This window comes from Rhinopithecus bieti, unplaced genomic scaffold (genome assembly GCF_001698545.2).
Source record: "Rhinopithecus bieti isolate Rb0 unplaced genomic scaffold, ASM169854v2 scaffold_30239, whole genome shotgun sequence".
Classification (NCBI taxonomy): domain Eukaryota; kingdom Metazoa; phylum Chordata; class Mammalia; order Primates; family Cercopithecidae; genus Rhinopithecus; species Rhinopithecus bieti.
In genome coordinates, this window is record NW_016813141.1 from 94,851 (window position 1) to 117,908 (window position 23,058).

At 41.0% G+C, this 23,058-nt stretch overlaps 1 protein-coding gene across 3 annotated transcripts in view; it reads right to left on the reverse strand.

The window, feature by feature from the left end:
- Window positions 1-18,244: 18,244 nt before the first annotated feature.
- Window positions 18,245-23,058, reverse strand: part of IGSF1 (immunoglobulin superfamily member 1) — a 16,368-nt gene continuing 11,554 nt past the window's right edge. For 2 of the 3 annotated variants that reach the window (XM_017847713.1, XM_017847714.1), the window contains 8 exons: window positions 22,613-22,891; window positions 21,657-21,944; window positions 20,691-20,978; window positions 20,208-20,495; window positions 19,729-20,016; window positions 19,329-19,607; window positions 18,813-18,936; window positions 18,245-18,661 (listed from right to left, as the gene is read on the reverse strand). In XM_017847713.1, the coding sequence (XP_017703202.1) occupies window positions 18,526-18,661; window positions 18,813-18,936; window positions 19,329-19,607; window positions 19,729-20,016; window positions 20,208-20,495; window positions 20,691-20,978; window positions 21,657-21,944; window positions 22,613-22,891 (1,970 nt within the window). In that variant the 3' untranslated portion in view covers window positions 18,245-18,525. The remainder of the gene's footprint in view (window positions 18,662-18,812; window positions 18,937-19,328; window positions 19,608-19,728; window positions 20,017-20,207; window positions 20,496-20,690; window positions 20,979-21,656; window positions 21,945-22,612; window positions 22,892-23,058) is intronic. The other variant, XM_017847715.1, reaches the window with a different exon arrangement.

Below are 23,058 nucleotides of genomic sequence, written 5' to 3' on the forward strand. Positions count from 1 at the left end.
TATGGGAAGTACTTCATACAAACTATGAAATTGTGAGCAAAGTCTAACATCCCATAAGATGATGGCTTGTGAGGAATGCCCTGGGCCCAAAGGGAGTGATTCTAATAGGCCACAAAAAAAATGAACTACAATTACTTTTAAAGTTTGCTAATGTTAAACCATGAATCCACATACAGTGCAGAATGTACTAAATTCTTGAACAACATTGTAGGCTGATTGTTTTCATAGAACATTGACTTAAGATACCTAAGTTTCAAGCTGGGCGTGGTGGCATATGCCTGTAGTCCCACCTACTCGGGTGCCTGAAGAGGGAAGATCACTTGAGGCCAGGAGTTTGAGGTTACAGGGCATTGTGATCATGCCTGTGAATAGTCACTGAACTCCAGCTTGGGCAATATACCGAGACCCCATCTCCATTAAAAATAAATAAATATACACACAAGTAAATAAATAAATAGGCCTATGTTTAAAGCTTCTGCTTGAAAGAATAAAGAAAAGGTAGTTTTAAAATGGAAAGTCATAAACATCCAAATCTTAAAAATTCATGAATTTAGATCATATTGGAAGTAGTACTGGTCAGATAGTTTGGTGGAGATGGAGAGAGAGAGTGTTTTGCAATGTCAGAGTGGCTTCATTAAACACAAAAGGAGTGATTTGCAGCTGAAAATTTCAGATTCACTATAAAATTAACATACGTGCCCGATGGGTTCTCATCTAATAAAACTGAGAGAGAGTGCTTTGTATCCTAAAGGCAAAACAACTTAATAAAATTAATCTATTGTGCTCCTAGTGCTTAGGTACTGCAAGGCTTCAATGATGCATTTTTCATTAAGTGACTGGGTAAATATAATTCTCTGTGTTAGAAAGTCTGAGTCCTTATTCTAATTTATTGAAATTAGAAATAAAGAACTTACTTAGTGACTCATCAGTGTTGGGAAGACAAAGGAGAGGGCACCGTTTTATGGTGGCCCCTGTGACTAGAAGAGGGGCAGTATGAATTTTTATTGGGCTTGAACCAACAGGACTCTTCCAGGACTCATTTATTCTTCCCAGACACCTTTGTCTCAATTTTAGGGGCTAGACAAACTCCATACTACCCTCCTTTAAATATTCTAATGTGCATTGAACTCTCTGCCTTTATGTAAGGGGCAGACTGAGTCAGGAAAAAGGAGCTAGAGTCTGACCTTTGTATTTCTGTCATGTTTTACAGAGTAATCCCAGCAAGGGAAAGAACTGACTTGGGGCAGGGTCAGCCTAGCTAGTGTTATCTTTGTGTGTGTTGGAAGGACGAGAGAGGGTTAATGAGAAGGCATCTTCTTGGGTTGATGTGAAAAGAACCCTGTGACAAAGATCTCGTATCCCAAAAGTTATACCTCACCTGCCTGCCCATTCCACCACAGGTTTCCAACATTAGTTAGTCATTCAGTCCCTTGGAAAAATAGAAGTCTCCTTTTAACATGCAAGTGCTCTCAGGAGGTATAAATTGTTTGTGTCTCACAAGTCCTCTCAAGTGCTGGAGTCAAATAAGACTTATGCCCCCAATTGTCACTTATCTTAGGTAAATTCTTAACCTGTCTTAGCCTCAGCTAAGCCATCTGCCAAATGGAGATGATAATCTCTACCTCAAAGGTTGTTTTGTTAAATGAAAAGCAAATGTGAAAATACCCAAGAAAGTGCCTGACATGCATCAGATGTGTCCTTACCTTCTGTCACTTGATCTGTATCAGTCAACTGAGGAGGGAGGTGGCAAAATGGAGTGTAGAAGTGGCTCCCAAAGAATCTAGAGGAGTAGGCCCAGGCAGGAAAAGCAAAATACAGAAAGGCCAACTCTGACTCAGAATTATTTCCAGGGTTGGGATTTCTGTGGGTCAAAGTGCTGAAATAACATGCAGTAACAGTTCAAGCCTGCTGTTAAGTAGCATTAGCACGATGGTTCAAAAGAGGACTTTGTGACTCAGCCTTGGTTCTCAACATAGTGGAGAAGAACTCTGCTTATCAATTATATGACACTGGGCAAGTTACTAATTTGGCTGAGCCTCAATTACCTCCTCTGTAAAATTAAGAATATAATAGTGCTTTCCTTAGAGTTATTGTTAGGCTTAAATGTGTTACTATGCATACAGTGGCTGGCACAAAGTAAGTGCTCAGTAAATGTAACTTGTCATTAGTATCACCAGTAACTCCACTATTATTATTATTTTATCTTCCAGAGTTAATAAATTATTTGTAAGTTCCAGAGCTCTTAGTCCTCGGACCAGATTTCAGATGAATTTGGGAGAAAACTAAAGATTTTTTTCTAGTGTTACCCTACTTCTTATTTCAGAGTCTTTTAGGACTGGTGGCAGCCCCACCCTCAAGGGTTCAGTGTCTTATTTCCCTTTCTATTATTTGCCTTTTCATAAACTCTGCCCTCAGAGTTTCTGGAGGGAAGACTCCAACACGAATTCTTGCTAATATATGAATGGGTGTTAACTCAAATCCTGCACCTTCCATTGAATTTACACTTTTAATAAAGGCAGTCTCTTAATTTCAGAGACCATTAGTTATTTTATTCCCTTCAACTCCAGGGATAGATTAGCAATAAACAAATGGCTTATGTACAGACTTTTATGGTCAATTTTTCATACAAACTAGTAAATGAGAAACAGCTTGTGATGGGAGAAGCTCAGACGAACTTGACCAGGGCATGTAAGGAATGACTTGGGCCCAGAGAGAGAGATTCTAATAAGCCAGGAAAATGACTTTCTTAACCCCCATTGTTCATTGACGTCAAGTCCAAAACGCACAAGCCTGGGTGCTGAGCAGGCTTGCAAGTTTACTTGTCTTGTCAAACCATTTAAGACCCCTGACATTTGGGTTTCTTTTTTGCGCCAGGGCAAAAATAGGGGAGGGAGGGAATTTTACCAAATATATATAAAACGTCAAATCAGAAGGATGCTGAGATTCATCTTGGCATTTTTATTTTACCATTTGCTTCCCCAAAGTACTTTTAATCAGGTGAATGTTAAGTTTGGGGTCAGTAGAGGACGAGAAGGCATGTTGGGCACCAGAATCAACTATTAGATTTTTTTTTAAAAGGAAAACATAATATCCAAATGCTCTTTCAAGCTACAATTCTCGGAGATACTCCAAAGAAATTAGCCCTTAATTGGCTCATGTGATCTTCTCTAAGTAGTTATCTACAAATATATACAATAGGTCCAGAAAGTTCAGACTGCTGAGGCTGAGAAGAGGTGAGTGGGATGATGTATTTTGTGATTAAGCAGCTTGGTATATTAAAGTGTCATTGTTAGAGCATGAGTTGTAAGTGCTCTTCTCCACGTGTCCCTTCACTCCTTGTTCCCCAGTGATCCCTCTTGTGCCCCTGGATGGTCTTTACTTCTTTCTGGCCTTCCTCTCAAAACTTGTTTTTATAGACATGTTTGTGTGTGTGTGTATGTGTGTTTGTGTGTGTGTGTCTGTGTGTGCATGTGCGCACTTGCATTTGCATTGAATCAGACAACAAAAATTCCCAGTGTGATGTGAACGAATAAAAAACCCCAGTTCAACAAGATATTTGCATTTTAATAAAGAATATGAAGTCCTAAAGATAGAATTTCAGGCACTAGTAATTATGGAGTAGGGGGCTTCTTGGCCAGATGGAGCTTTATTATGTTTCTTTTTACCATGTGCCTGCAATATTTAATTAGGCTCTATTCACATCTATCTAGCCTTTTTAATCATCTGGCTTGCATAAGAGGTTATAGGTAGCAGGGAGTAGCTGATGTGAAGAGGTCCCACTGGGTTAGCAGTAGACTTAGCAAAATGTGGCACATATAGGCTATTAATTTTATTTAAGTAGGCTTTGTTCACCAACAGAGGAAGTTGAAACAGTACCTGGCATTCATTCCACATTCTGGCATTCTATAATAGCAAGTGCTATCATGTATCAGGCACAGTGTTAAATGTTGAGCTCCAATCATTAATAAGATAATGGTTATTTTCTTGGAAGAACTCAAAGTCCAGTGGGAAAGACAAGTAAACATTAAAAAACACAAAGTGATTGGACAACTGGCTAGCTACTTGAATAAAATATCTGGATCCCAAGTTACTATTCACCGAAATAAATTCTGGATTGATCAACAGTTTCAATATTAAAAGACAGAAAAACTACAAGGTACTAAATGAAAACATGGTGATTGCTTTTATAATCTTGCAATAAAAGAAACATTTCTAAGTAAGCATGTTAAAAAAACTGAATATATATATATATATGAAAATTTGATACTGTTGACTACATAAATACTATCATTTCTGTATGGCAGTAATAAATAATTAAGCAAGTCAAAAGGCAAATGACAAACTAAGAAAAAAATATGTATTACAAAAATGACAGCAGACTACTTTTAAAAATATACCTGAAGCATTTACAGTTCATGAAGGGAAAAGACTCTAGAAATCGGATAAGGAATCTTAACAGAAAAAGAAATATAAATACCCAATGGATATAAAAATTCTGCTCAAACTTGCTTATAATTGTTTAAAGACAAATCAAAACAATGGGCTATAATTTTCCCCTATCACATTTAAAATATGATGAAGTTTTATAGAACAATGTTTCTGAGGCTGTAGGGATGCAGTAACTCTCATGCACAGTCGAAGTAAAGCTTGGAGCTATATATTTGGAGGGCAATTTGACATATTTATCAAAGTTGTAAAAGGCCATAATCTTTAACCCAACAATTCTAGTTTTAAGAATTTATCCCTAGGGCACATTTACATAAACAAGTAAATACACATTTGTAAAAAGGATGTTCATTATAACATTGTTTCTAATAGCAAACCAAAGCAAAACAAAACAAGCACAGCAGTACCAAACCAAAACAACAATAGAAAAAATAAGACAGTCTCCTCAATAGGTAAGTGAATCATGGTACATCCATCCTTTGAAAAGTATGTAGCAGATTAAATATATGTGCGTGTGTGTGTGTGTGTGTGTGTGTGTGTGTGTGTGTGTGTATTCTCTGATATGGGAAGTGCTCCTAGATACATTGAATGAAAAAAGCAAGGTGCAGAACAGTATGATCTGATCTGTGTGACAACAAAGCATATGCAGATATTCTTGCATATGCATTAAACAATTCTGGAAAAATACACGAGAAATTGTTAACAGAGAGCTTACCTCTGGAGATTAAGACTGTGGTAGGAGGCTTTGATATGGACATATTCTACTTTTCATTTCATAATCTAGTGTACTGTTTGCATATTTTAACCATGTGCATTTATTACTATTACCGTTCTTTGTCATAACTAAATAAATATTATTTTNAAAGAAACATTTCTAAGTAAGCATGTTAAAAAAACTGAATATATATATATATATGAAAAATTTGATACTGTTGACTACATAAATACTATCATTTCTGTATGGCAGTAATAAATAATTAAGCAAGTCAAAAGGCAAATGACAAACTAAGAAAAAAATATGTATTACAAAAATGACAGCAGACTACTTTTAAAAATATACCTGAAGCATTTACAGTTCATGAAGGGAAAAGACTCTAGAAATCGGATAAGGAATCTTAACAGAAAAAGAAATATAAATACCCAATGGATATAAAAATTCTGCTCAAACTTGCTTATAATTGTTTAAAGACAAATCAAAACAATGGGCTATAATTTTCCCCTATCACATTTAAAATATGATGAAGTTTTATAGAACAATGTTTCTGAGGCTGTAGGGATGCAGTAACTCTCATGCACAGTCGAAGTAAAGCTTGGAGCTATATATTTGGAGGGCAATTTGACATATTTATCAAAGTTGTAAAAGGCCATAATCTTTAACCCAACAATTCTAGTTTTAAGAATTTATCCCTAGGGCACATTTACATAAACAAGTAAATACACATTTGTAAAAGGATGTTCATTATAACATTGTTTCTAATAGCAAACCAAAGCAAAACAAAACAAGCACAGCAGTACCAAACCAAAACAACAATAGAAAAAATAAGACAGTCTCCTCAATAGGTAAGTGAATCATGGTACATCCATCCTTTGAAAAGTATGTAGCAGATTAAATATATGTGCGTGTGTGTGTGTGTGTGTGTGTGTGTGTGTGTGTGTGTGTATTCTCTGATATGGGAAGTGCTCCTAGATACATTGAATGAAAAAAGCAAGGTGCAGAACAGTATGATCTGATCTGTGTGACAACAAAGCATATGCAGATATTCTTGCATATGCATTAAACAATTCTGGAAAATACACGAGAAATTGTTAACAGAGAGCTTACCTCTGGAGATTAAGACTGTGGTAGGAGGCTTTGATATGGACATATTCTACTTTTCATTTCATAATCTAGTGTACTGTTTGCATATTTTAACCATGTGCATTTATTACTATTACCGTTCTTTGTCATAACTAAATAAATATTATTTTATATATAAGTGAAATATAATGCACACCAACTCCAATTATAACATATGTATAAATATATAGACAGAAAGCTAAACCACTACACAGGCTACTCTAACAGCATAGGAGATGGTCACCTAAGCCAAATTATGTCACCATCATGGTTGCGAGCAGGGGGAGGCTTACTGGAAGAAGGTGGTATCTGCACTGCATTGTGATTGATGACTAAGAATTAGGTGAAGAAGAGAGTTGTAGGGGTTACTCCAAGAAAATACATGTTATTCTATATTCTATATGTTATTGTAGAGAACAGTAACATAAAGAAATTATTGGTTGGGAGCTGCAGTATGGTAGGGGATGTTAGGTTGGAGAGTGGGAGCAGTTGAAGTTGGAGATAGAAACAGAGACTAGAGATTTTGAAGGGCTTTGCCTGCCATGCTAACTATATTAGACTAAAGTCTCAGAGACTAGTTTTCTTGAAAATGATGGACTAAAAGATTCACACTGCGGTGTAAATAAATAAAAACAGGTATTTGCATTTTAATAAAGCACAGAATGTTCCACAGGTCCAATTTTAAGCATTGGTAATTAGGGAAGAGGAATCTCCCTCATATCTCTCAGTTCACACATTTATGACAGGATGACACACCTGGTACCCAGGTTGTCTGGGTACCAGACTGTTCTACTCAGTAGGGAACTTGCCACCCTTCTGGAGGTGAGGGAGGATTCCATTTTCCAGAAGCCCCCTAGTCCATCACTGGTAATAAGAAGCTAAGGATAGAGAGTGGCTCCCATGGCAACCAGTGCCCACAGCCCTGTAAACACTTTAGCTGAGAGGGACTGGGAGGCAAACAGGTGTTCTAACCAGCTAGGTCTGCTGGTTTCTTTCTATTGCTACCACATGGTCCAGGGGAAAGTGCATAGATTCTGGAGTAAGGCAAACCTGGGTTTCATACTGGCTTGGTTACTCACTAGCTCTGTAACTCTGGGCAAGTTACTTAATCTTTCAGAATTGCAAGTCTCTTGTAGAGTTTTGTGAAATAATGTATTTTAAGCACTTAGCACAGTGCCTGATGTGTAGGAAGAAATTGATGAGTGTTAGCTTTTGTAATCATGACTATTCCCACTTCCGCATGAACCCACTAAGGATTGTTATAGTCTTTGTCATATTTAGTAAATTATCATTATCCATTCTTGCCCATGAGTCTTCCAAGAACTTTTGTCCTCTTTCTCCAGCAGTCCACCAAATATTACTATTATTATTATTATTCCTTCTTCCCTATAACCCCGTTGACGATTATTGTTCCTGTTGTCATTATTATTATGAAGGTCGCTGATGTTATTATTTCCCCTTCCCTGCGAGCCTCCTGACTCCACCTTATGACTCCTGACTCCACCTCGTGACTTCTCCAGGCCCCACCACTGGAGGGAGCAGCAGAGCTAAAGCGCTGTCCTGCCTTCCAGAGCCGCCTGGCTTGCTTTTAGCATGTGGAGAAGAGGGCCAACAAGGCAGAAATGAATGGATTTCCAAGCTCTGCTTCCCCTCCTACCTTTTCTTCTGTGCTCGCCAAGGTCCCAGAGTCTCCTACAGTTTGGGGTTTGTGTTCTCTCATCTTTTCTTCCTTGTTGGAGTGATTGAAATAAATAAGTTCAACCAATAGGTGGTAGCAAGTCAGCTTGAGTTTCACCAGAAAGTGTAGGAGGACCTAGGTATCAAGAGAAGGTGAAAGAATTCTTCAGATGTGGATGGAGTCTATGAGCTGCAGATCCAGAATTTCTGAGAAGATATGAATGCGAGATAATGAAAGTTACTTCTTTTTCCTGAGCTCTTACACTGTGCTAAGCACATAACATCCTTATTGCACTCATAAGAGTTTTGACACTCATTATTCTCCTCCTGCAGATGAGGATGCCGAGGCAGGAGAAATTAAGAGACTTGTCTAAGATCACAGGCTTGTCTGCCTCCTGGGCTAGGGACTTTAATCTCTACCTTAAGCTGCAGTTTAAAGAGAAAGAAAAAGAAAACAAACTTGAAGTTGAGCAAGCCTGGAGCAGAGACAGCTCAAGGTTATTTCTCTTCATGTTTCAATGATAATCTCAGATTGTGATTTTTAGAATTTTCTCTTGTATTTTCCTTTTAAATGTGTTATGGCTTTGTAGCCTTTAACTTTTGTTTGCAGTTAGTATCCTTTGAACTTCATTATCTGTTTTCTCTATGTTTTCTAAGAGAAAAATCTGTAGAAAAAAGTAATTACAGCTACCATTTATGGATTACCTTTTGCATGCTAGGCAATTTACAGACATCATAGTGAATCCTCTAACAACTCTCAGGATTGGGTCTATTATTATTTACTCCAACTTTACAAAAAGAGAGGCTGAGACTCAGCAAGTTTTCATGGCTTGTCCAAGGACATGCAGTTGATAAGTGGCTAAGTGGAAGATTCAAACCCTGGGCTCTTTCACTCCAAAGCTCATGTTCTTCCCAACACTATAAAACTGACTGCTTGTGTACCATGCTATCTCAAAAGGGTTTATGGCTTGCTTTTGGTCAGACAAGGAAGAAAGAAAAGAATCACTGTATGTTAGCCTTGGGAGGAGGATGAGTGGGAGCTGTTTAACAGAGAGCACAGAGCAATGCCCAGGGCCCATGGAAGAAAGAGGAAAATGGTGAGCTGTTGGCAGAGTAAGAAGCATCCCCAGAAATTCGTGTCAACAAACCCCTCACCCCGAAGTTGTTGCCTTCAGTAGTGTGACCCTTGAACCACTGGATGGCATCTGGAACTAAGATGTGATAGATGGGTTATTTCCCCTCTCTCTCTGACACAACTAGGCAGACAGAAGGTTTAGAATAAAATGTTGGAACAATTTTGCGAGGTTCGAAGGACGTAAGGAGTAGGGACAAGCTCATTTCTGAAGAAGGGGAAGGTAAATGAAATATCATGTTTTCTTTGTCTTCAGGAGGTCTCCAGGAGGGGATGAGTCACTGGAAAATCTTTTGACAGGGCCTTTAATGAAAAGCACTCAAGAACTTCTAATGCTCCCTACCAGGTCTTCCCTTATTAAGTCCCCTAATGTGTGACCAGTGTGTAAAGCAAACGGATTTGCCCCAAGTTGACTCTCTGATGTTGTAAAATGGTCAGTAGTGTAATAATGGTGACCCTATTAGCAGACCTCAAAGTGGCCCCTTTCCATGTTGTCCCAAAGGATTGTCAGGCCTGGCGCCAGCAAGAATTGTTGCTGGGGGAGGAATCTCGCCTAGAACTTTTTTGAGACCTGCCACCATCCAGTCTGCTCTTTGTTCCTCTTTGAGCCTGGCCTCATTTGGCTGTTCTCCCTCTGGTATGCCCCTAGCTAGAGTGCCAGCCAAGCTGTTGCCCTTCACACACCCCACCCGCAGACCGATATGCTTGCTCCCTTTGGTTAGCTGCCAGGGAGAGGATTTATATCAAGATTGCTCAACTAGGAAATGCCGAGTTCCATACAATTCCAATGCTTGCTTTCTGTTACATTTTTGTTATTTCATAGTCTTGACCTTTAACCTTTATGTCAGGAACTTCTCATGGATGAGTCTACCTTTGAATGATTTGTCTGTCAGTCTCAGGTTTAATATTCTGTGTCTCGAATTATTTTAGATGCCTGGGCTAGCCTGCCTCTGCTCTCATTGACCCGCTATCAATAAACACAGGATTTGCTTAACAGTAAGGCATATTCTGTTTTATGTGTATACTCACTCTGATCAAAATAGAGATGTTTATAAATGGAGTTCTCTATGGAGGTCTAAGCCAAACCACAACCTGGGCATTTCTACAGTACTTTGTAAATTGTTGTGCAAGTGGTAGTGTTAGATAAAATAACACACTGGGGGAAAAGTGAGTTTTTATTGCTATAAAACTACTTTAACCTAACTTTCCTCCCACACATGTCACCCTTCTGGCCCCTCAATTGTGGTAGTAGGCAGCAGTAGGAGAGCAAAAGTAACCCTAATATCACCAACATTGAAATACAGTCTCTTAAGGCGATACTCTGAGTCAACAACATTTTAACAAGAAAGATTGTCTTTACGTATAGGCCTGTAGTAGGCAGGTGGGAACCTACACTTAAGCAGTTGTATGAGCCAGTAGATAATTTTTGAGGTCTAGCTTCAAAAGAGTGTGTTCAACCTTGGCTGTGTATGGGAATAACCTGAGGACTTTAGGAATACTAATTCCTGGGTCCCAACCCCAGAGACTTTAATTTAGGTAATCCAGTGGGGTGGGACACAATCTGGTCATAGGGATTTTAAAGAGCTCTTTTGGTGATTATAGTATGTAGCCAAGGTCTAGAACCGTTAATCTAGAGCCTTGTTGCACAAAGTATGATATGTGTGCCAATAGAATGAACATTACCTAGGAGCTTGTGAGAAACGCAGATGATCGGGCCCTGCCCCAGACCTACTGAATCAGAATGTACATTTTAACAGAGTGCCCTGGTGATTCATATGCACATTAAAGTTTGAGAGGCACTGCTCTAGAAGTGTCAGCTCTTGAAAAGCACACCCTGGAAAGAACACTAGCGTAGTCAACCAACATGCCCGCTGGCATTCTGGGTTTTCTAAAATACGACAAATAAACCCTATGACATCAATTGCAGAGGGAGTATCTACGTCAGTCTAAGAAAGATGAACTCTCCCACTACAGAAAAATGAGAGGAAAAGGTAGACAACTTAGCATGTAGCACTGTTTCTTTCTGGTCTATCTTGTAAGCTTGGATTCTTCTGCTGGTAGTCTTCAAAGACTCATGGATAAGGAGAGAGGTGCCAAAAGACTAAATAAAACAATGATTTTCCCCCCAAAGCAGGGAGAATCTACAAATGGTAGCCTAGTGAGTTTGATGTCGGTCCCCAGCAAACTTCTAGAATAGATTATTAAGAAGATGATTTCTGAGCCCTTAGAAAGAGACTTACTAATCACTAGAAACCAGCGTGGGTTCATTAAGAACAAGTCATGCCAGACTAAGCTCATTTCCTTTTGGATGGGCTTACAAGAGGAAGGTGCAAAAATTGTTTACCTGGGCTTCAGCAAGGATCTTAACAAACACTTCTGTGATGTCCTTTCAGACAAGGTGGAGAAATGGGGACTAGCTGAGTATGGATAGTTGAATGCTTAACTCGTTAAATGATCATATACAAAATGTATGGATTTAATGAATTATTGTTAACCCAGAAAGACACTTGGATCAGGTTAAGATGTTGACCAAATTTAGGACTAAGACAAAGCTTGGAGGGATATTTGTATACATTGTATAACAGAAAATAACAATGTTCATTGTTGTCATCATCAGGCCTTACATTGGCATAATACTTTTCTAATTACAGAGCACTTTCACATATATTGTTTCATTTGATCTTCCCCATAACCCTGCAAAATTAGAATAGTGATTATGTCCATTTTACAGATAGGAAAACCGAAGTTGAAAGATTCAGTAATTTGTCAAGTGGACAAATACCTATAAAGATACCACATGTTCTCACTCATATGTTGGTGCTAAAAAAAAAAAAAATTGAAGTCATGCGGAGATAGACAGTAGAATGGTGGTTACCAGAGGCTGGGAGGGTAGTTGGGGGTGGGGGGGATAAAGTGGAGGTAGCTAATGAATACAGAAATACAGTCAGATAGAAGGAGTAAGATCTAGTGGTTGGTAGCACAATAAGGTGACTATAATTAACAATAATTTACTGTATATTTTAAAATAACTAAAAGGGTGAAATTGGAATGTTCCTAACACAAAGAAACAGTAAGTGCTTAAGGTGATGGATATCCCAATTACCTGGATTTGATGAGTACACATGGTATGCCTGTATCAAAACATCACATGTACCCTATAAATATATACAATTGTTATGTACCCATAATTAAAATAAAATGCAAAAGTTTTTTAAAATGAACATTTAAAAAACCGTATATTTGAGGCAAATATAAAGTTTTATGTATCAGCTTCAAAACTAGCTGCATGAACTCAGAGTGAAGGCAAGGTTTAGCAGTAATTCTATATAGGGCATGACAGTTTTAGTTAACTTCAAACTTAGTACTAGCTCACAGTGTTAAGTGGTTGCTCAATATGCTATTGAGTTCTCAGGGGTCTATTAATGAAATGAAAGTACAGTGTCCATCCACATTGGAGGTGATAGTTTCTTTGCTTCCAAAGTTAATCAGAACATCTCTAAGGTGTACTGTTTTACTCTCATTGTTTGCATTTCCAAAAAAAAAAAAAAAAAGATGGTTTTATCTGGAAAAAATGAAGATTTAAGGAAGAATTTTGTGACGGTAGCTCTTGGGACACTAAAAAGTTTCCTGACCACTATAGTTACCTGATAATTGAAGGATAACCATTCTTTACAGTTAGTAATGCCCCATCCCACCCCCTGCCTCTAGAAGAGTTCAAGCAGAGGCTGATCAGCCTCTTGTTTGGTATGTTGTAGAAAGCTTGTGCATTGTATCATCTCTGATGGCTCTTCTAATTCTAACATTTTCCAAGTCTAGAATTCCTTCACTGTGTCTGGATAAATATGGTCAAGTCCAACTTTGGGGCATCAGTTGATGAATTCCCCAAGACTGGGGTCAAAAAGGAGCAATGGCTTGAGTAATAATTCTGCAAATTAAGGAATCATTTGCTAGTTTTGACAGATTTCTTGCCAAGTGCCACTTTTTACAGGATTTGTCTCAAGCTCAGAATTAATTTTGGCCTCTGATGTACATTCTGCTAGCCTGTGATTCCATGTAGATCGTTCTTGGACCTTTTGCATATGGTATCAAAGATGGCCTTCTGAAATAACCAGGGATTTCACCACAAAAACCATCCTTCATAGGCTAATAACTCATGAATGGCTCGAATTTCTCCACAAATTCTTACCACACCCAGTTGAAAACATGACTCTAGCCAGGGTCCTGTAGAGTTAATTTATCACATAATATGATCGTTTTGGCTTAGGTTCCATTGTTTGGGATGGGGAGGGGCTTGAGGGAATATCTTTCTTCTCCAGACCTGTTGCCACTAGTCATGTGGTTTCCTTTTCAGGGATTTCCCCAGAATGGGGAGTGTCTCATCACACTGGCTCCCTCCTCAGCTTTGGAATCACTTCATCTCTCTCAGAGAGGGAAGTTGAAAGAATTTGGTCTACAGCAGACCAGAGTGGTATGGACTTCTGGGAGGGAAGGGGAGAGATCGAGACTAAATTTGGGAATGTATGAGTCTTCCTTCTCAATGATCCTACAGGTCGGCTTCCATCCATAAGTGGGGCCTGGACTAGATTTCCACAGGAGGGCTACAGGTTTTGTTGGACAATGATGATGAGTTAGGCCAAGGTACCTCCTTCCCTTGAGAGTTGCAGAGTCAGGATCTCAGAGAAACCTGAGACAGCATAATTTAGTGGTTATAAACACAATCTTTGAAGCCAGACTGTCTTGGTCCAAATCTTGTCCCTAACACTTGCTAGCTGTGTGACCTAGGCAGCTTACTTAACTTCTATGTGCCTCCATTTCCTCTTTCATAAGGAATGTGAATGGTGATAGCACCTACCTCATAGATTTGTTGTGAGTATTAAGATGCATAATAAATGTAAAGCACTAGAACAAGGTCTAACAAACATAAGTGTATGTGAGAGTTTGTTCAATAAAATATATAAAAGAGTAGGCTGAGAAGGTGGTCAATTTAGTAAAAATATTTATTGAATATCTACTGAGCCTCTGTTTTTTCATGTGTAAAATGGGGACAATAACAGCAAGGAATCTTACACAGGGTTGCTGTTAAGAGAAAATGAGACAATGCCTATAGATCTGACACATAGAGAGGAGCTCACTAGATGGTAACACATGACTTCTGTAAGCTGGGATCCGTAAGATTAAACCCAACAAAAATAAATGTCAAGTCTACATTTTAGTTAAAAACCCAATTTCAAAATAACACATCACTTGCACAAGTAAAGGACAAGAAAGGATTGAATTGGCAAGAGCTTGTGTGAAAAAGAGCTGTGGATTTTAGTTGACCACAAGTTTCCTGTGAGCCAACAGTGTGATCTGGCTGTCCAAGGGCTGATGTAATTTTATATGACATTAATAGCAATGGTGAGTTGAGATTCCGGCCAGTGATGGTTCCCTGTTCTCTTTACTCTGTGCTGGTCAGATTGCGGCAGATGGTCAGGACTTTATCCTACTTACAATATTCCTGGACGGACAATGACAAGCTCATTGACAAACTGTCCAGAAGTGGTGACCTGGGTTGGGGGGAATTGGCAAACTCTTTCCTGAAGATGAGATGAAAATAATCTGGGGAGGGAAACACTAAGGCAATATTTGAAACAGTTCTTTCTTCTAGTGAAAATGTTTACAGAACACACCCCACATCCAATCTGTCAGCAAATTCTGTTGGTTCTTTCCTCAAATTGTATCAATATTCTGACCATTTCTCATTGCCTCTTCTGCTACCATCCTGACCTAAGCCAGCCTGTCTTGCCAGAATTACTACAATAGTCTCCCAGCAGATCTCTCTGCTGTCACTCTGGCCCCCTCTGTCTGCTCTCCAAACAGAAGGCTGGAGGGCCCTATTTAAATATATCTCCAGTGGCTTCCTATTTCATTCAGAGCATAAATCAAAGTCCTCATAAAAGCCTACAAGGGCTTTCTGGGCCTGGTTCCTATTACCTCTGTGACTTCAACTCTTACTCTGTTCTTTGCTTACTATGCTCCAGTCACACTACTTTACTCACATTCCTCAAACCAGCCAGGCATTCTCCTGTCTCAGGGCTTCTGCATCTGCTGTTCCCTCTGACCAAAAACCACTTTGCCTAGATATTCGCACATCTTGCTCCTTCACGTCCTTCAAATTGTAATTCAAGCATTACCTTCTCAATGAGGTCTTCTTGACCACCCTTTATAAATTGTCACAATCTCCCCCACAAAACACATCTCTGTATCTCCTTTCTCTGCTTCATTTTTCATTACAGCACTTATCATCATCTAATATTCCATATACTTTAAACTTTATTACTGACTATATTAATGGTTTGTTTTCCACACTAGAAGGGCAGGGATTGTTGTTTGTCTTTGTCACTACTGTATCCAATGCCCACAGCAGTGTTTGGCATACAGACAGCAGCCAATAAATATTTGTAGAATAAACAGATATATAAAATATATTGAAGAGGTGCTCTGTTTAAATCTGATAGGGGTAGGGTAGGCATGAACTCTGCCCTCTCTGGAACCTGAATAATTGAGAGTTAACTACATGAACACATTTGCACACGAATGCTGGCCAAACTCTAGAAGCACCACTGAGTGAGCACTACAGGACATGGCAGAGACAACTCCCATTTTCCAGACTTTGGAGGATTATTATGTGTAAGAAGTAGATTTCATTGGGGTTGCTACTTGAATCAGAACTAGAGCCAGTGAGTATGAAGGGAATACATACAGGTAGATACAGGATCAATAGAATGATTTGAGATTCTCAGGTTGTCTGATGAAGTGGTGAGCTCTCTAGCTTTGGAAGTGTACAAGAAGAAACTGTATATCTCTCTGTTAGTCTTGCTATAAAAAAAGATTCTGAACTGGCTGGAGGATTGATTGGTTCATACCACCTTGACAATCTTTGTAGCTCTGAGATGCTACAGCCAAAAGTCAAAAGTATGTGAGCCCAAGGATGAGGGGTAATATATGTTTGTTTTTTTACAACTTGAGAGAGGTCTTTGGCCTTTCTTCCTGGAATCCCAGAGATGAATTTTCCTTGCAAAAGTTCATTCCATCCTAATTGCGATTCCATTTCCCAGAAATTATCTGATGCTGGGCTGATGATTAGTGGCCAGCCAGGGGTAAAGGGACTGATTCCCATGGCAACCAGGTTGAAAAAACATACCATGTGGAGAATTGTCAGCAATGAGCTACGTTTGCATTATAAATAGATACTTAATTCATTGAGATAGTTTGTGACGACTTCTGCATTATAAATAGGTACTTAATTCACATAGATAGCTCTGACAGCAAGTAGGAAAGTTAAACCCCAAAGCCACTCTTTGTCTTTAAGTATTTCAGAGTTAATTGACAACTATTTTTTTCCTTCTAAAACATGTAGAACTTGGCTAAGTGAAAGAACAGTATATGTGAGTGTTTTTAGAAAGCCAACTAACAGTCCAGGGTCACAATATTTCTCCCTATTCGTTTCTCACTGAAAAATTTTTCAGAATTTTCCCTGAGTGCAAGAGTATCTCTCTTTGAATCCCTTTGACACAGGAGACCCTAGGTTCAATGTCTCGATTTCACAAGAGTCATTTCCTGTCGTGTTTGTCTCACCGTCGCACTGCTTTTCTAACTCAGAGGCATCTCAAAATTTCAGTCCTTGGCCCTCTGCTCTTATCTTCCCTTTTCTCTTTCCCTTGGTGAAAGCTAAAGCAATCAAATTATCACTTGCTACCTTACACAGCTGTACTAGCCTTGACAATGTACACTTTGGAACACCCAAATGTTGGAAAACAGAATCAGATCTGATCAAAGGACTTTTATCCTAAAACTGAGGACCAACTCTTTCCAGTGTTCAAAATGTACTGCTTGATTGAGGGTTAGAGACGGAGAGTATGAGGGCAAAAAGTGGTGTTCAGCAGCAAGCAACAATTAAGTTTGGCTAAACTAAAATATAAAAGTACTTTTGAAATGCAATTTTTACAAATACTATAATAAATTAGTATAAGCGACTAACAAAATCTCATCAAATGGAAATCAGAGTGCGACTTTGTACTTCTACATTCCAAAGAGCTTAATACAAATTAGTCTATAATACTCAGAGTGCTTCATTCTGTAAGGATTAAAGGAAATGGGATGCTTTTTTTTTTTTTCATTAACTTGCTGGGTAAATATGCTTCCTAATGCAAGCATATAGAGGAGTTGCTTTCTAAACTTTATTATAACCAGGGTTAAATAACTCACCAGGTGCTGTACCCTTGTACATTGCTCTATTGAACAGTGTTAGCTTAGAATTAAACAGTGCTGGGAGGCAAGTTTAACTTCTTTAGGGTCAGATTTGAAGGGGTCATGACCCCCTCTCAGACCTGTAGGTCAATTTTTCTGAGGTCTTTAACAAGGTTTGAAGAACTAGGTAAGTCACTCACCCCAATCCAAACGGCCTAATGGCCTACTGTGTACTGAATTCCCACTCATGGGGCAAGTGGCCTTCTAATCCAGGGGGAAAGGTCAGGGGCTGAGAATGGGAGCTAGCCCCCACCGCTACCATTTCCCCATTTGGAATCCTGGGTGGCGGCACTAGCAGGTCCCTGTTCCAAATAATCCACCTCATCTGCTTACTGGCTTCTTGAGATCCCACCAGTAGATGCACATTCCTTTGGGAAAATGGGACTCTTTTTAGAGAGAGGCAGAGTATCATATTTGATTAATTGTTCATACTTAAGAGTGAATTCATTTACACCCTGTGATTGCTAGGTAAGGGCCACAAAGCACGCTTTTCCAGTTTCAAAGTTCTGCTGAGGGCCAATCCCGCTGTTTGAAAGTGGATGTACTATGGACCCAAACGTAACATGGTGAAATGCATGTAATGTCTGTGTTTTCCCTTCTCAGGCTCAACCGGGAGAGAGTGTTGCCATTCATTCATTCATCCAATGGAAGGGCAAAATAATACTCTGGTCAGTGAATACGTGTCAAACCAAACTGGGAAGTAGCTATTTTGGAGCCCCCTCCCCACACCCATCCTTGAACAACTTTCTCCTTTCTCGTAGCCCTGCACTCTCTTATTCTGCCATCGAGGTCAGCTCCAATACATCATTTCTAAATTGTTAGTGGAAAACAGACCAACAGAAGACCACAGCCATAGTTTTTGCAGTTAAATAGTGAATGCTCTTTTATTCAGAAGAATGCATTTTAATAGAATTTCATGTGCCAGTAAATCAGTACAGTGAGGAGTTACAGGGGTGGGGAATCTCTCTTCAGGAAACATCTCACCCTGGCAGAGCTGTCAACTCCCAGAATACCCTTTACCCAGCTCAGGTGATTAGAGACCAAGGAACAGCAGATGGGGCTGACTTGCAGGGTATCTAGTTGGATTTACAGGTCTCTGAAAGCAAGAGAGAGGAGAGGAAAGCTCTTGTAAAGGAGGAGATTATTATATTGGGACTGGCAGTTCCACAGAGATTCTCCGAGAGGTTGATGAAGGAGAATTGGCGGGGGTGCCTGGTTCTCCTTCTTGGTTACACTCTTCAAGGGCAATGGTCTGGTCTCTTCCGTCTGTCTCTGAGCCTCTATGTAAAGAAAAAGACATGAGTAAGGGAGGATCCAGAACCTGAAAACAGATTGCATGGTGGGGCTCAGATACTAGGGAAGCATTTATATGATTGTTTTTCTAGCACCACCTGGTTCACAGAAGGGGGCCATAATGAGGCATTTATTTACCTGGTTCGCAGTCGAGGCCACTTCTTCCACTCTATGGCTAGCACTACCCCCAAGGCTACAACCACCACCACGATTAGGCTACTTCGGACAATGTTCCCTACTGTGCACTCCTGAGCCACAGGCCCTGTGGTGATGAAAGAGGAGAAACCAAGGCCATGGAGATTAGCATGTGTATGTTCCCCTTAATCTGGTATTGCCCCACACTCTGGTCTTCTTTAGGGTTCATGTGGGAGCCATGTGTTCAGACTACAGAGCAGGTGGGCAGTGGCAGAGTTTATGATGAGGCAGAAGCAGCCCTCCTTTCCTTGGGGCCAAGAGGCCTGGAAAGAAACCCACTCACTATCTTCAAAAACATTTAAGGTTCCGCCTCCTCACCATCCTTAGGAGAAAGATGACACACTATAGGTCCCTGGTTCCAAAGCCCCTCCATTCTCCTGATTTGAGATGTCTCCATGGGGACTGTCCCTGGGATCCCAGGTGTGTCACACCAGGATCATGGAGAGATTATTCTCTTACCTGCTGCCCCCACCAGCTCCAGGGAATCACTAGGTTCTGACCAGATATCAGGGTAGGCCTGGAGGCGGTAGCTGCAGCTGTAGTTTCCAATGCCTTTTCCTTCTACATTGTTGATGACAAAGTCTCCATCCTCTGAAAACTGCTGAGGTGCTTCTTCTCCATCATGTTCTAGGACAAATTCAACACCTGGCAGGGGCCCTCGGCACTGAAGGATGATGTCCTTCCCTAGCTTGAACATGGTGCCGGGCCAGGCTGACAGAGAGGGTTTAGGGGGCTTGTCTGCAACCAACAAGGACACAGAGTTAGAATAAGTGATCCTGAACTTAGCCCTTTACCCCCTTAATTCTGACTGCTAAAAACTACAAAATCATGACTCGTACTGAAGTCTCCAGGACCTTACCAGTCACCCAGATCTCCAGGGAGTCACTGTGATTTGAAGCTGCAAAGGGAGCAGAGTCCAAATAATAAACACAGCTATAGATCCCAGAATCTTCACCTCTCACTGCTGGCATCCAGAAGTCAGCCCTGTACCCACTTGGCCTCTGTTGCTCTAAGGGCTCCTGAGTCCCCTCCTTCAGCAGGACAAATGTTGAGTCTGGCAGTTCCCCTTGACACTGAAGAGTCATATTTTCGCCAGGGGACACCATGGGACCAGGCTGGGCTAATAAGCTGGGTTTGGGGAGTAAGCCTGTAAGAAATGAACTCCTGGTCAAAGAGAAGAGGTCACTTTCCAGTGCATCACCCCTGGGGTCTCTGCTCAATAAAGAGGAAAGACAATTGGTTGCCTCTCCTCGAGCTCTCCGAAAACTATCTCCCATGAACCAGTCTATTCCCTCCTTTCTCCACTTCCATGCCCACTTGAGAGCCTCTTCCCCTTACCTGTGACTATGAGTTCCAGGGTGTTGCTAGGCTGTATCTTGATAGAACTGGTCCAGTCAGGGTGGTAGCAGCAGCTGTAACGCCCCATGCTAGCACCAGATATATTGGTGATGGGGAATGCCCCGTCATTACTGGTGGATCCCCAGAGCTGCATTGAAGTAGCTTCTTCTTCTTTGTGCAGAATGTATCCTACACCATGGACTGGCCCTCGGCACCAGAGAGTAACATTCTGCCCCATGGGAACCACAGAACTGGGTTCAGCAAGCAACCATGGCTTAGGGAATGTGTCTAGAAAGAGACCAAGGTTGTAAAGTGGTGACTATAGAAACTTATCAGTTCCTGCTTAAATTAACCCTCTATCTTTCTCCTCTTGGACACAATAGTTCCCCTCCATGGCCTAGCCTAGACTTCTAGGAGGAATTACCCTCCCTAACCCCTACTCCAATGATCTCCATCCCAGTCCCATGTCCGCTCTGTCCTTACCAGTCACCCAGATCATAAGGGGTATACTGAGATATGACCCCCTGTTTGACATGGTTGTCTCATAGTAGATACAGCTATAGTTCCCAGAGTCCTCTGCTCCAACAGTGTGGAGAAGGAAGTCAGCTGAGTTCCCTGAGACACTCTGAAACTGTAAGGGAACCTGGGCTCCCTCCTGCAAGAGGGCGAACCTCATGCCCTGGAAAGTCCCTTGGCAGCGCAGGGTCACACTCTTCCCAGGAAACACCACGGGACCTGGCTGTGCCAGGAGAGTGGGTTTGGGGTAGAATTCTGAAATTAAAGAGACAACAGCATGAGATAAACCCAGCCCTCACATCCTGCAAATAGCCTTTTAAAGTGTTATTGTAAGACACAATATATGTTTGTTGTCAAAAATTAGAAAATATAGAAAAAAAGCAATGAAGGAAACACAATTCTACTACTCAAAGATAAGTGTTTTTAATATTTCTTTGCCACTTATTCTTTATATACATTCCCATGTCCATGTAGCTATAACTGTTTACATAATTGGGACTCCACTTATGCACAGTTGTATAGTATGCAGCTGACATTTCAAGGTCTTTTCCCTTTCTCTGAGAGCCGTCCAACCCACCGATTTCTGACAGCCCAGCTAGAGAAAAAGTGGACATTGAGCCTAAAGCTCAAGGCCAAGCCATAAAATGTGCAGAAATAGGGCAACTTGAACTGAGCTCTTGGAATTGGACACCCCCATCTGCCTCATTTATTTCCCCAGAAATGAATTGCTTGCCTCCCCACCGCCTTTGTTTCTTGTTCCTGTAATAATAACATGAACAGCTGTGCATCATGGACTGGTCACTATGGACCAGCCACTGTCCTAAGCACTTTACAGTGTTTTTTAGAAGAAACATTTCTTCCTCTCCCACTGACAGCCTTCCACCCACCATCCCAGGGTTGGCACCACCTCTACCTGGAGTCCCCCCTCCTAACCTGTCACCACGAGCTCCACAGGGTCGCTGGGCTCAGACCAGATAGAAAAGTCATAATATCGGCAGCTGTAATTCCCTCCATCACCAATGCCCACCGAAATGATTAGAAAGTGAGCTGCACTGGCCCCTGGACTTGCCCAGGACCTGTCACTGGATGCTATTTCACTTCCATCTTTGTAAAGAATAAAGCTCATATGCTGGTGGGGGGTGGAGCAATTGAAAGTCACTCGGGCACCAGGGGTGACCACAGGGCTGGCCCATGTCTTGAAGAAGGGCTTAGGGTACATTTCTAGAAGGCAAAAAAACAAAACAAAAAACAACAACAACAACAACAAAACGAAACAAAACAAAATAACAAAATACAACACAAAACCAAATTAAGAACAAGAAAGAGAGAAAGCAAATATAGCAAATATTGGTTCTAGGAGGCTTCTCTGCTTTCTATAGTATTTCATTCAGAAGTAAGTGCATTTAAAAAGTAAAGTAAATCCACTTTGCAGATGGACTTCTCACACAGGGACCCTTCAACCCCACCCCTCACTACCTCCAGATGAATCCTCAGTGTGAGGCAATGGAGGCTAGTAAAAGGTAGAATTTTCTTGGGGCTCTGCTGATTCTCTGAGTCTCACTTTGCCCATTTGGACCAGGGGAAAATGGTACCTGCTTCACCCACCTTGAAGAGTTGCTCTATGGTGAAGTGAGATAATTGATGTGAAAATAATTAGAAAAATTAAATCACACTCCATGAACCAAAGCTATTAATAACGATTATGGCTATTAATATCGTGCAGCCAGAGGCCCTGGCACTCCCAGTGCCACGCCTGCCTGGCTCTAAGATTGGACACAGGCTCCCAGGACCAGCAGCAAAGTTTGCTGGAGGGAGAGGAGTGTCTGACCCAGGGCTTTGCCTTTGCCTCCACCCCGCCCCTCTTCCTCACACATCCTTTTCAGCTCTACCTTTTATGACAAGCTCCAGGGGCTCACTGGGCTCAGACCACTTGAAGGGGCGTTGTTCAGTGTGAGTGCGGCAGCTGTAATTGCCTTCGTCTTTATCCTCCATTCTTTGGATTGTAAAGAAGGCTTCCCTTCCAACTGCACCAAGTTGCTGGACAGGTTCTTGCTGTCCCTCCTTATACAGAGCAAACCCCATGCCTGCCAGCCATCCTTTGCACCGGAGTTGTAGTTCCTGGCCCCGGATTGGGGGGGAAGCAGAAATGACAGGTTTGGGGAGGATGTCTGGAAAACAGAATGGGGTGGAAAAGGAGTTAGAAGTTTGCAGTTGCCCAGATAGGATACTCGGGGTCACTTTGTCAGCAAATAAAGACATTCATTCTGGGCTGGCCCTAGGCTCTTCCAGTCAGTCTCCTCACACTCTCTTTCCCATCCCGCCCCTCCCCCCCCCC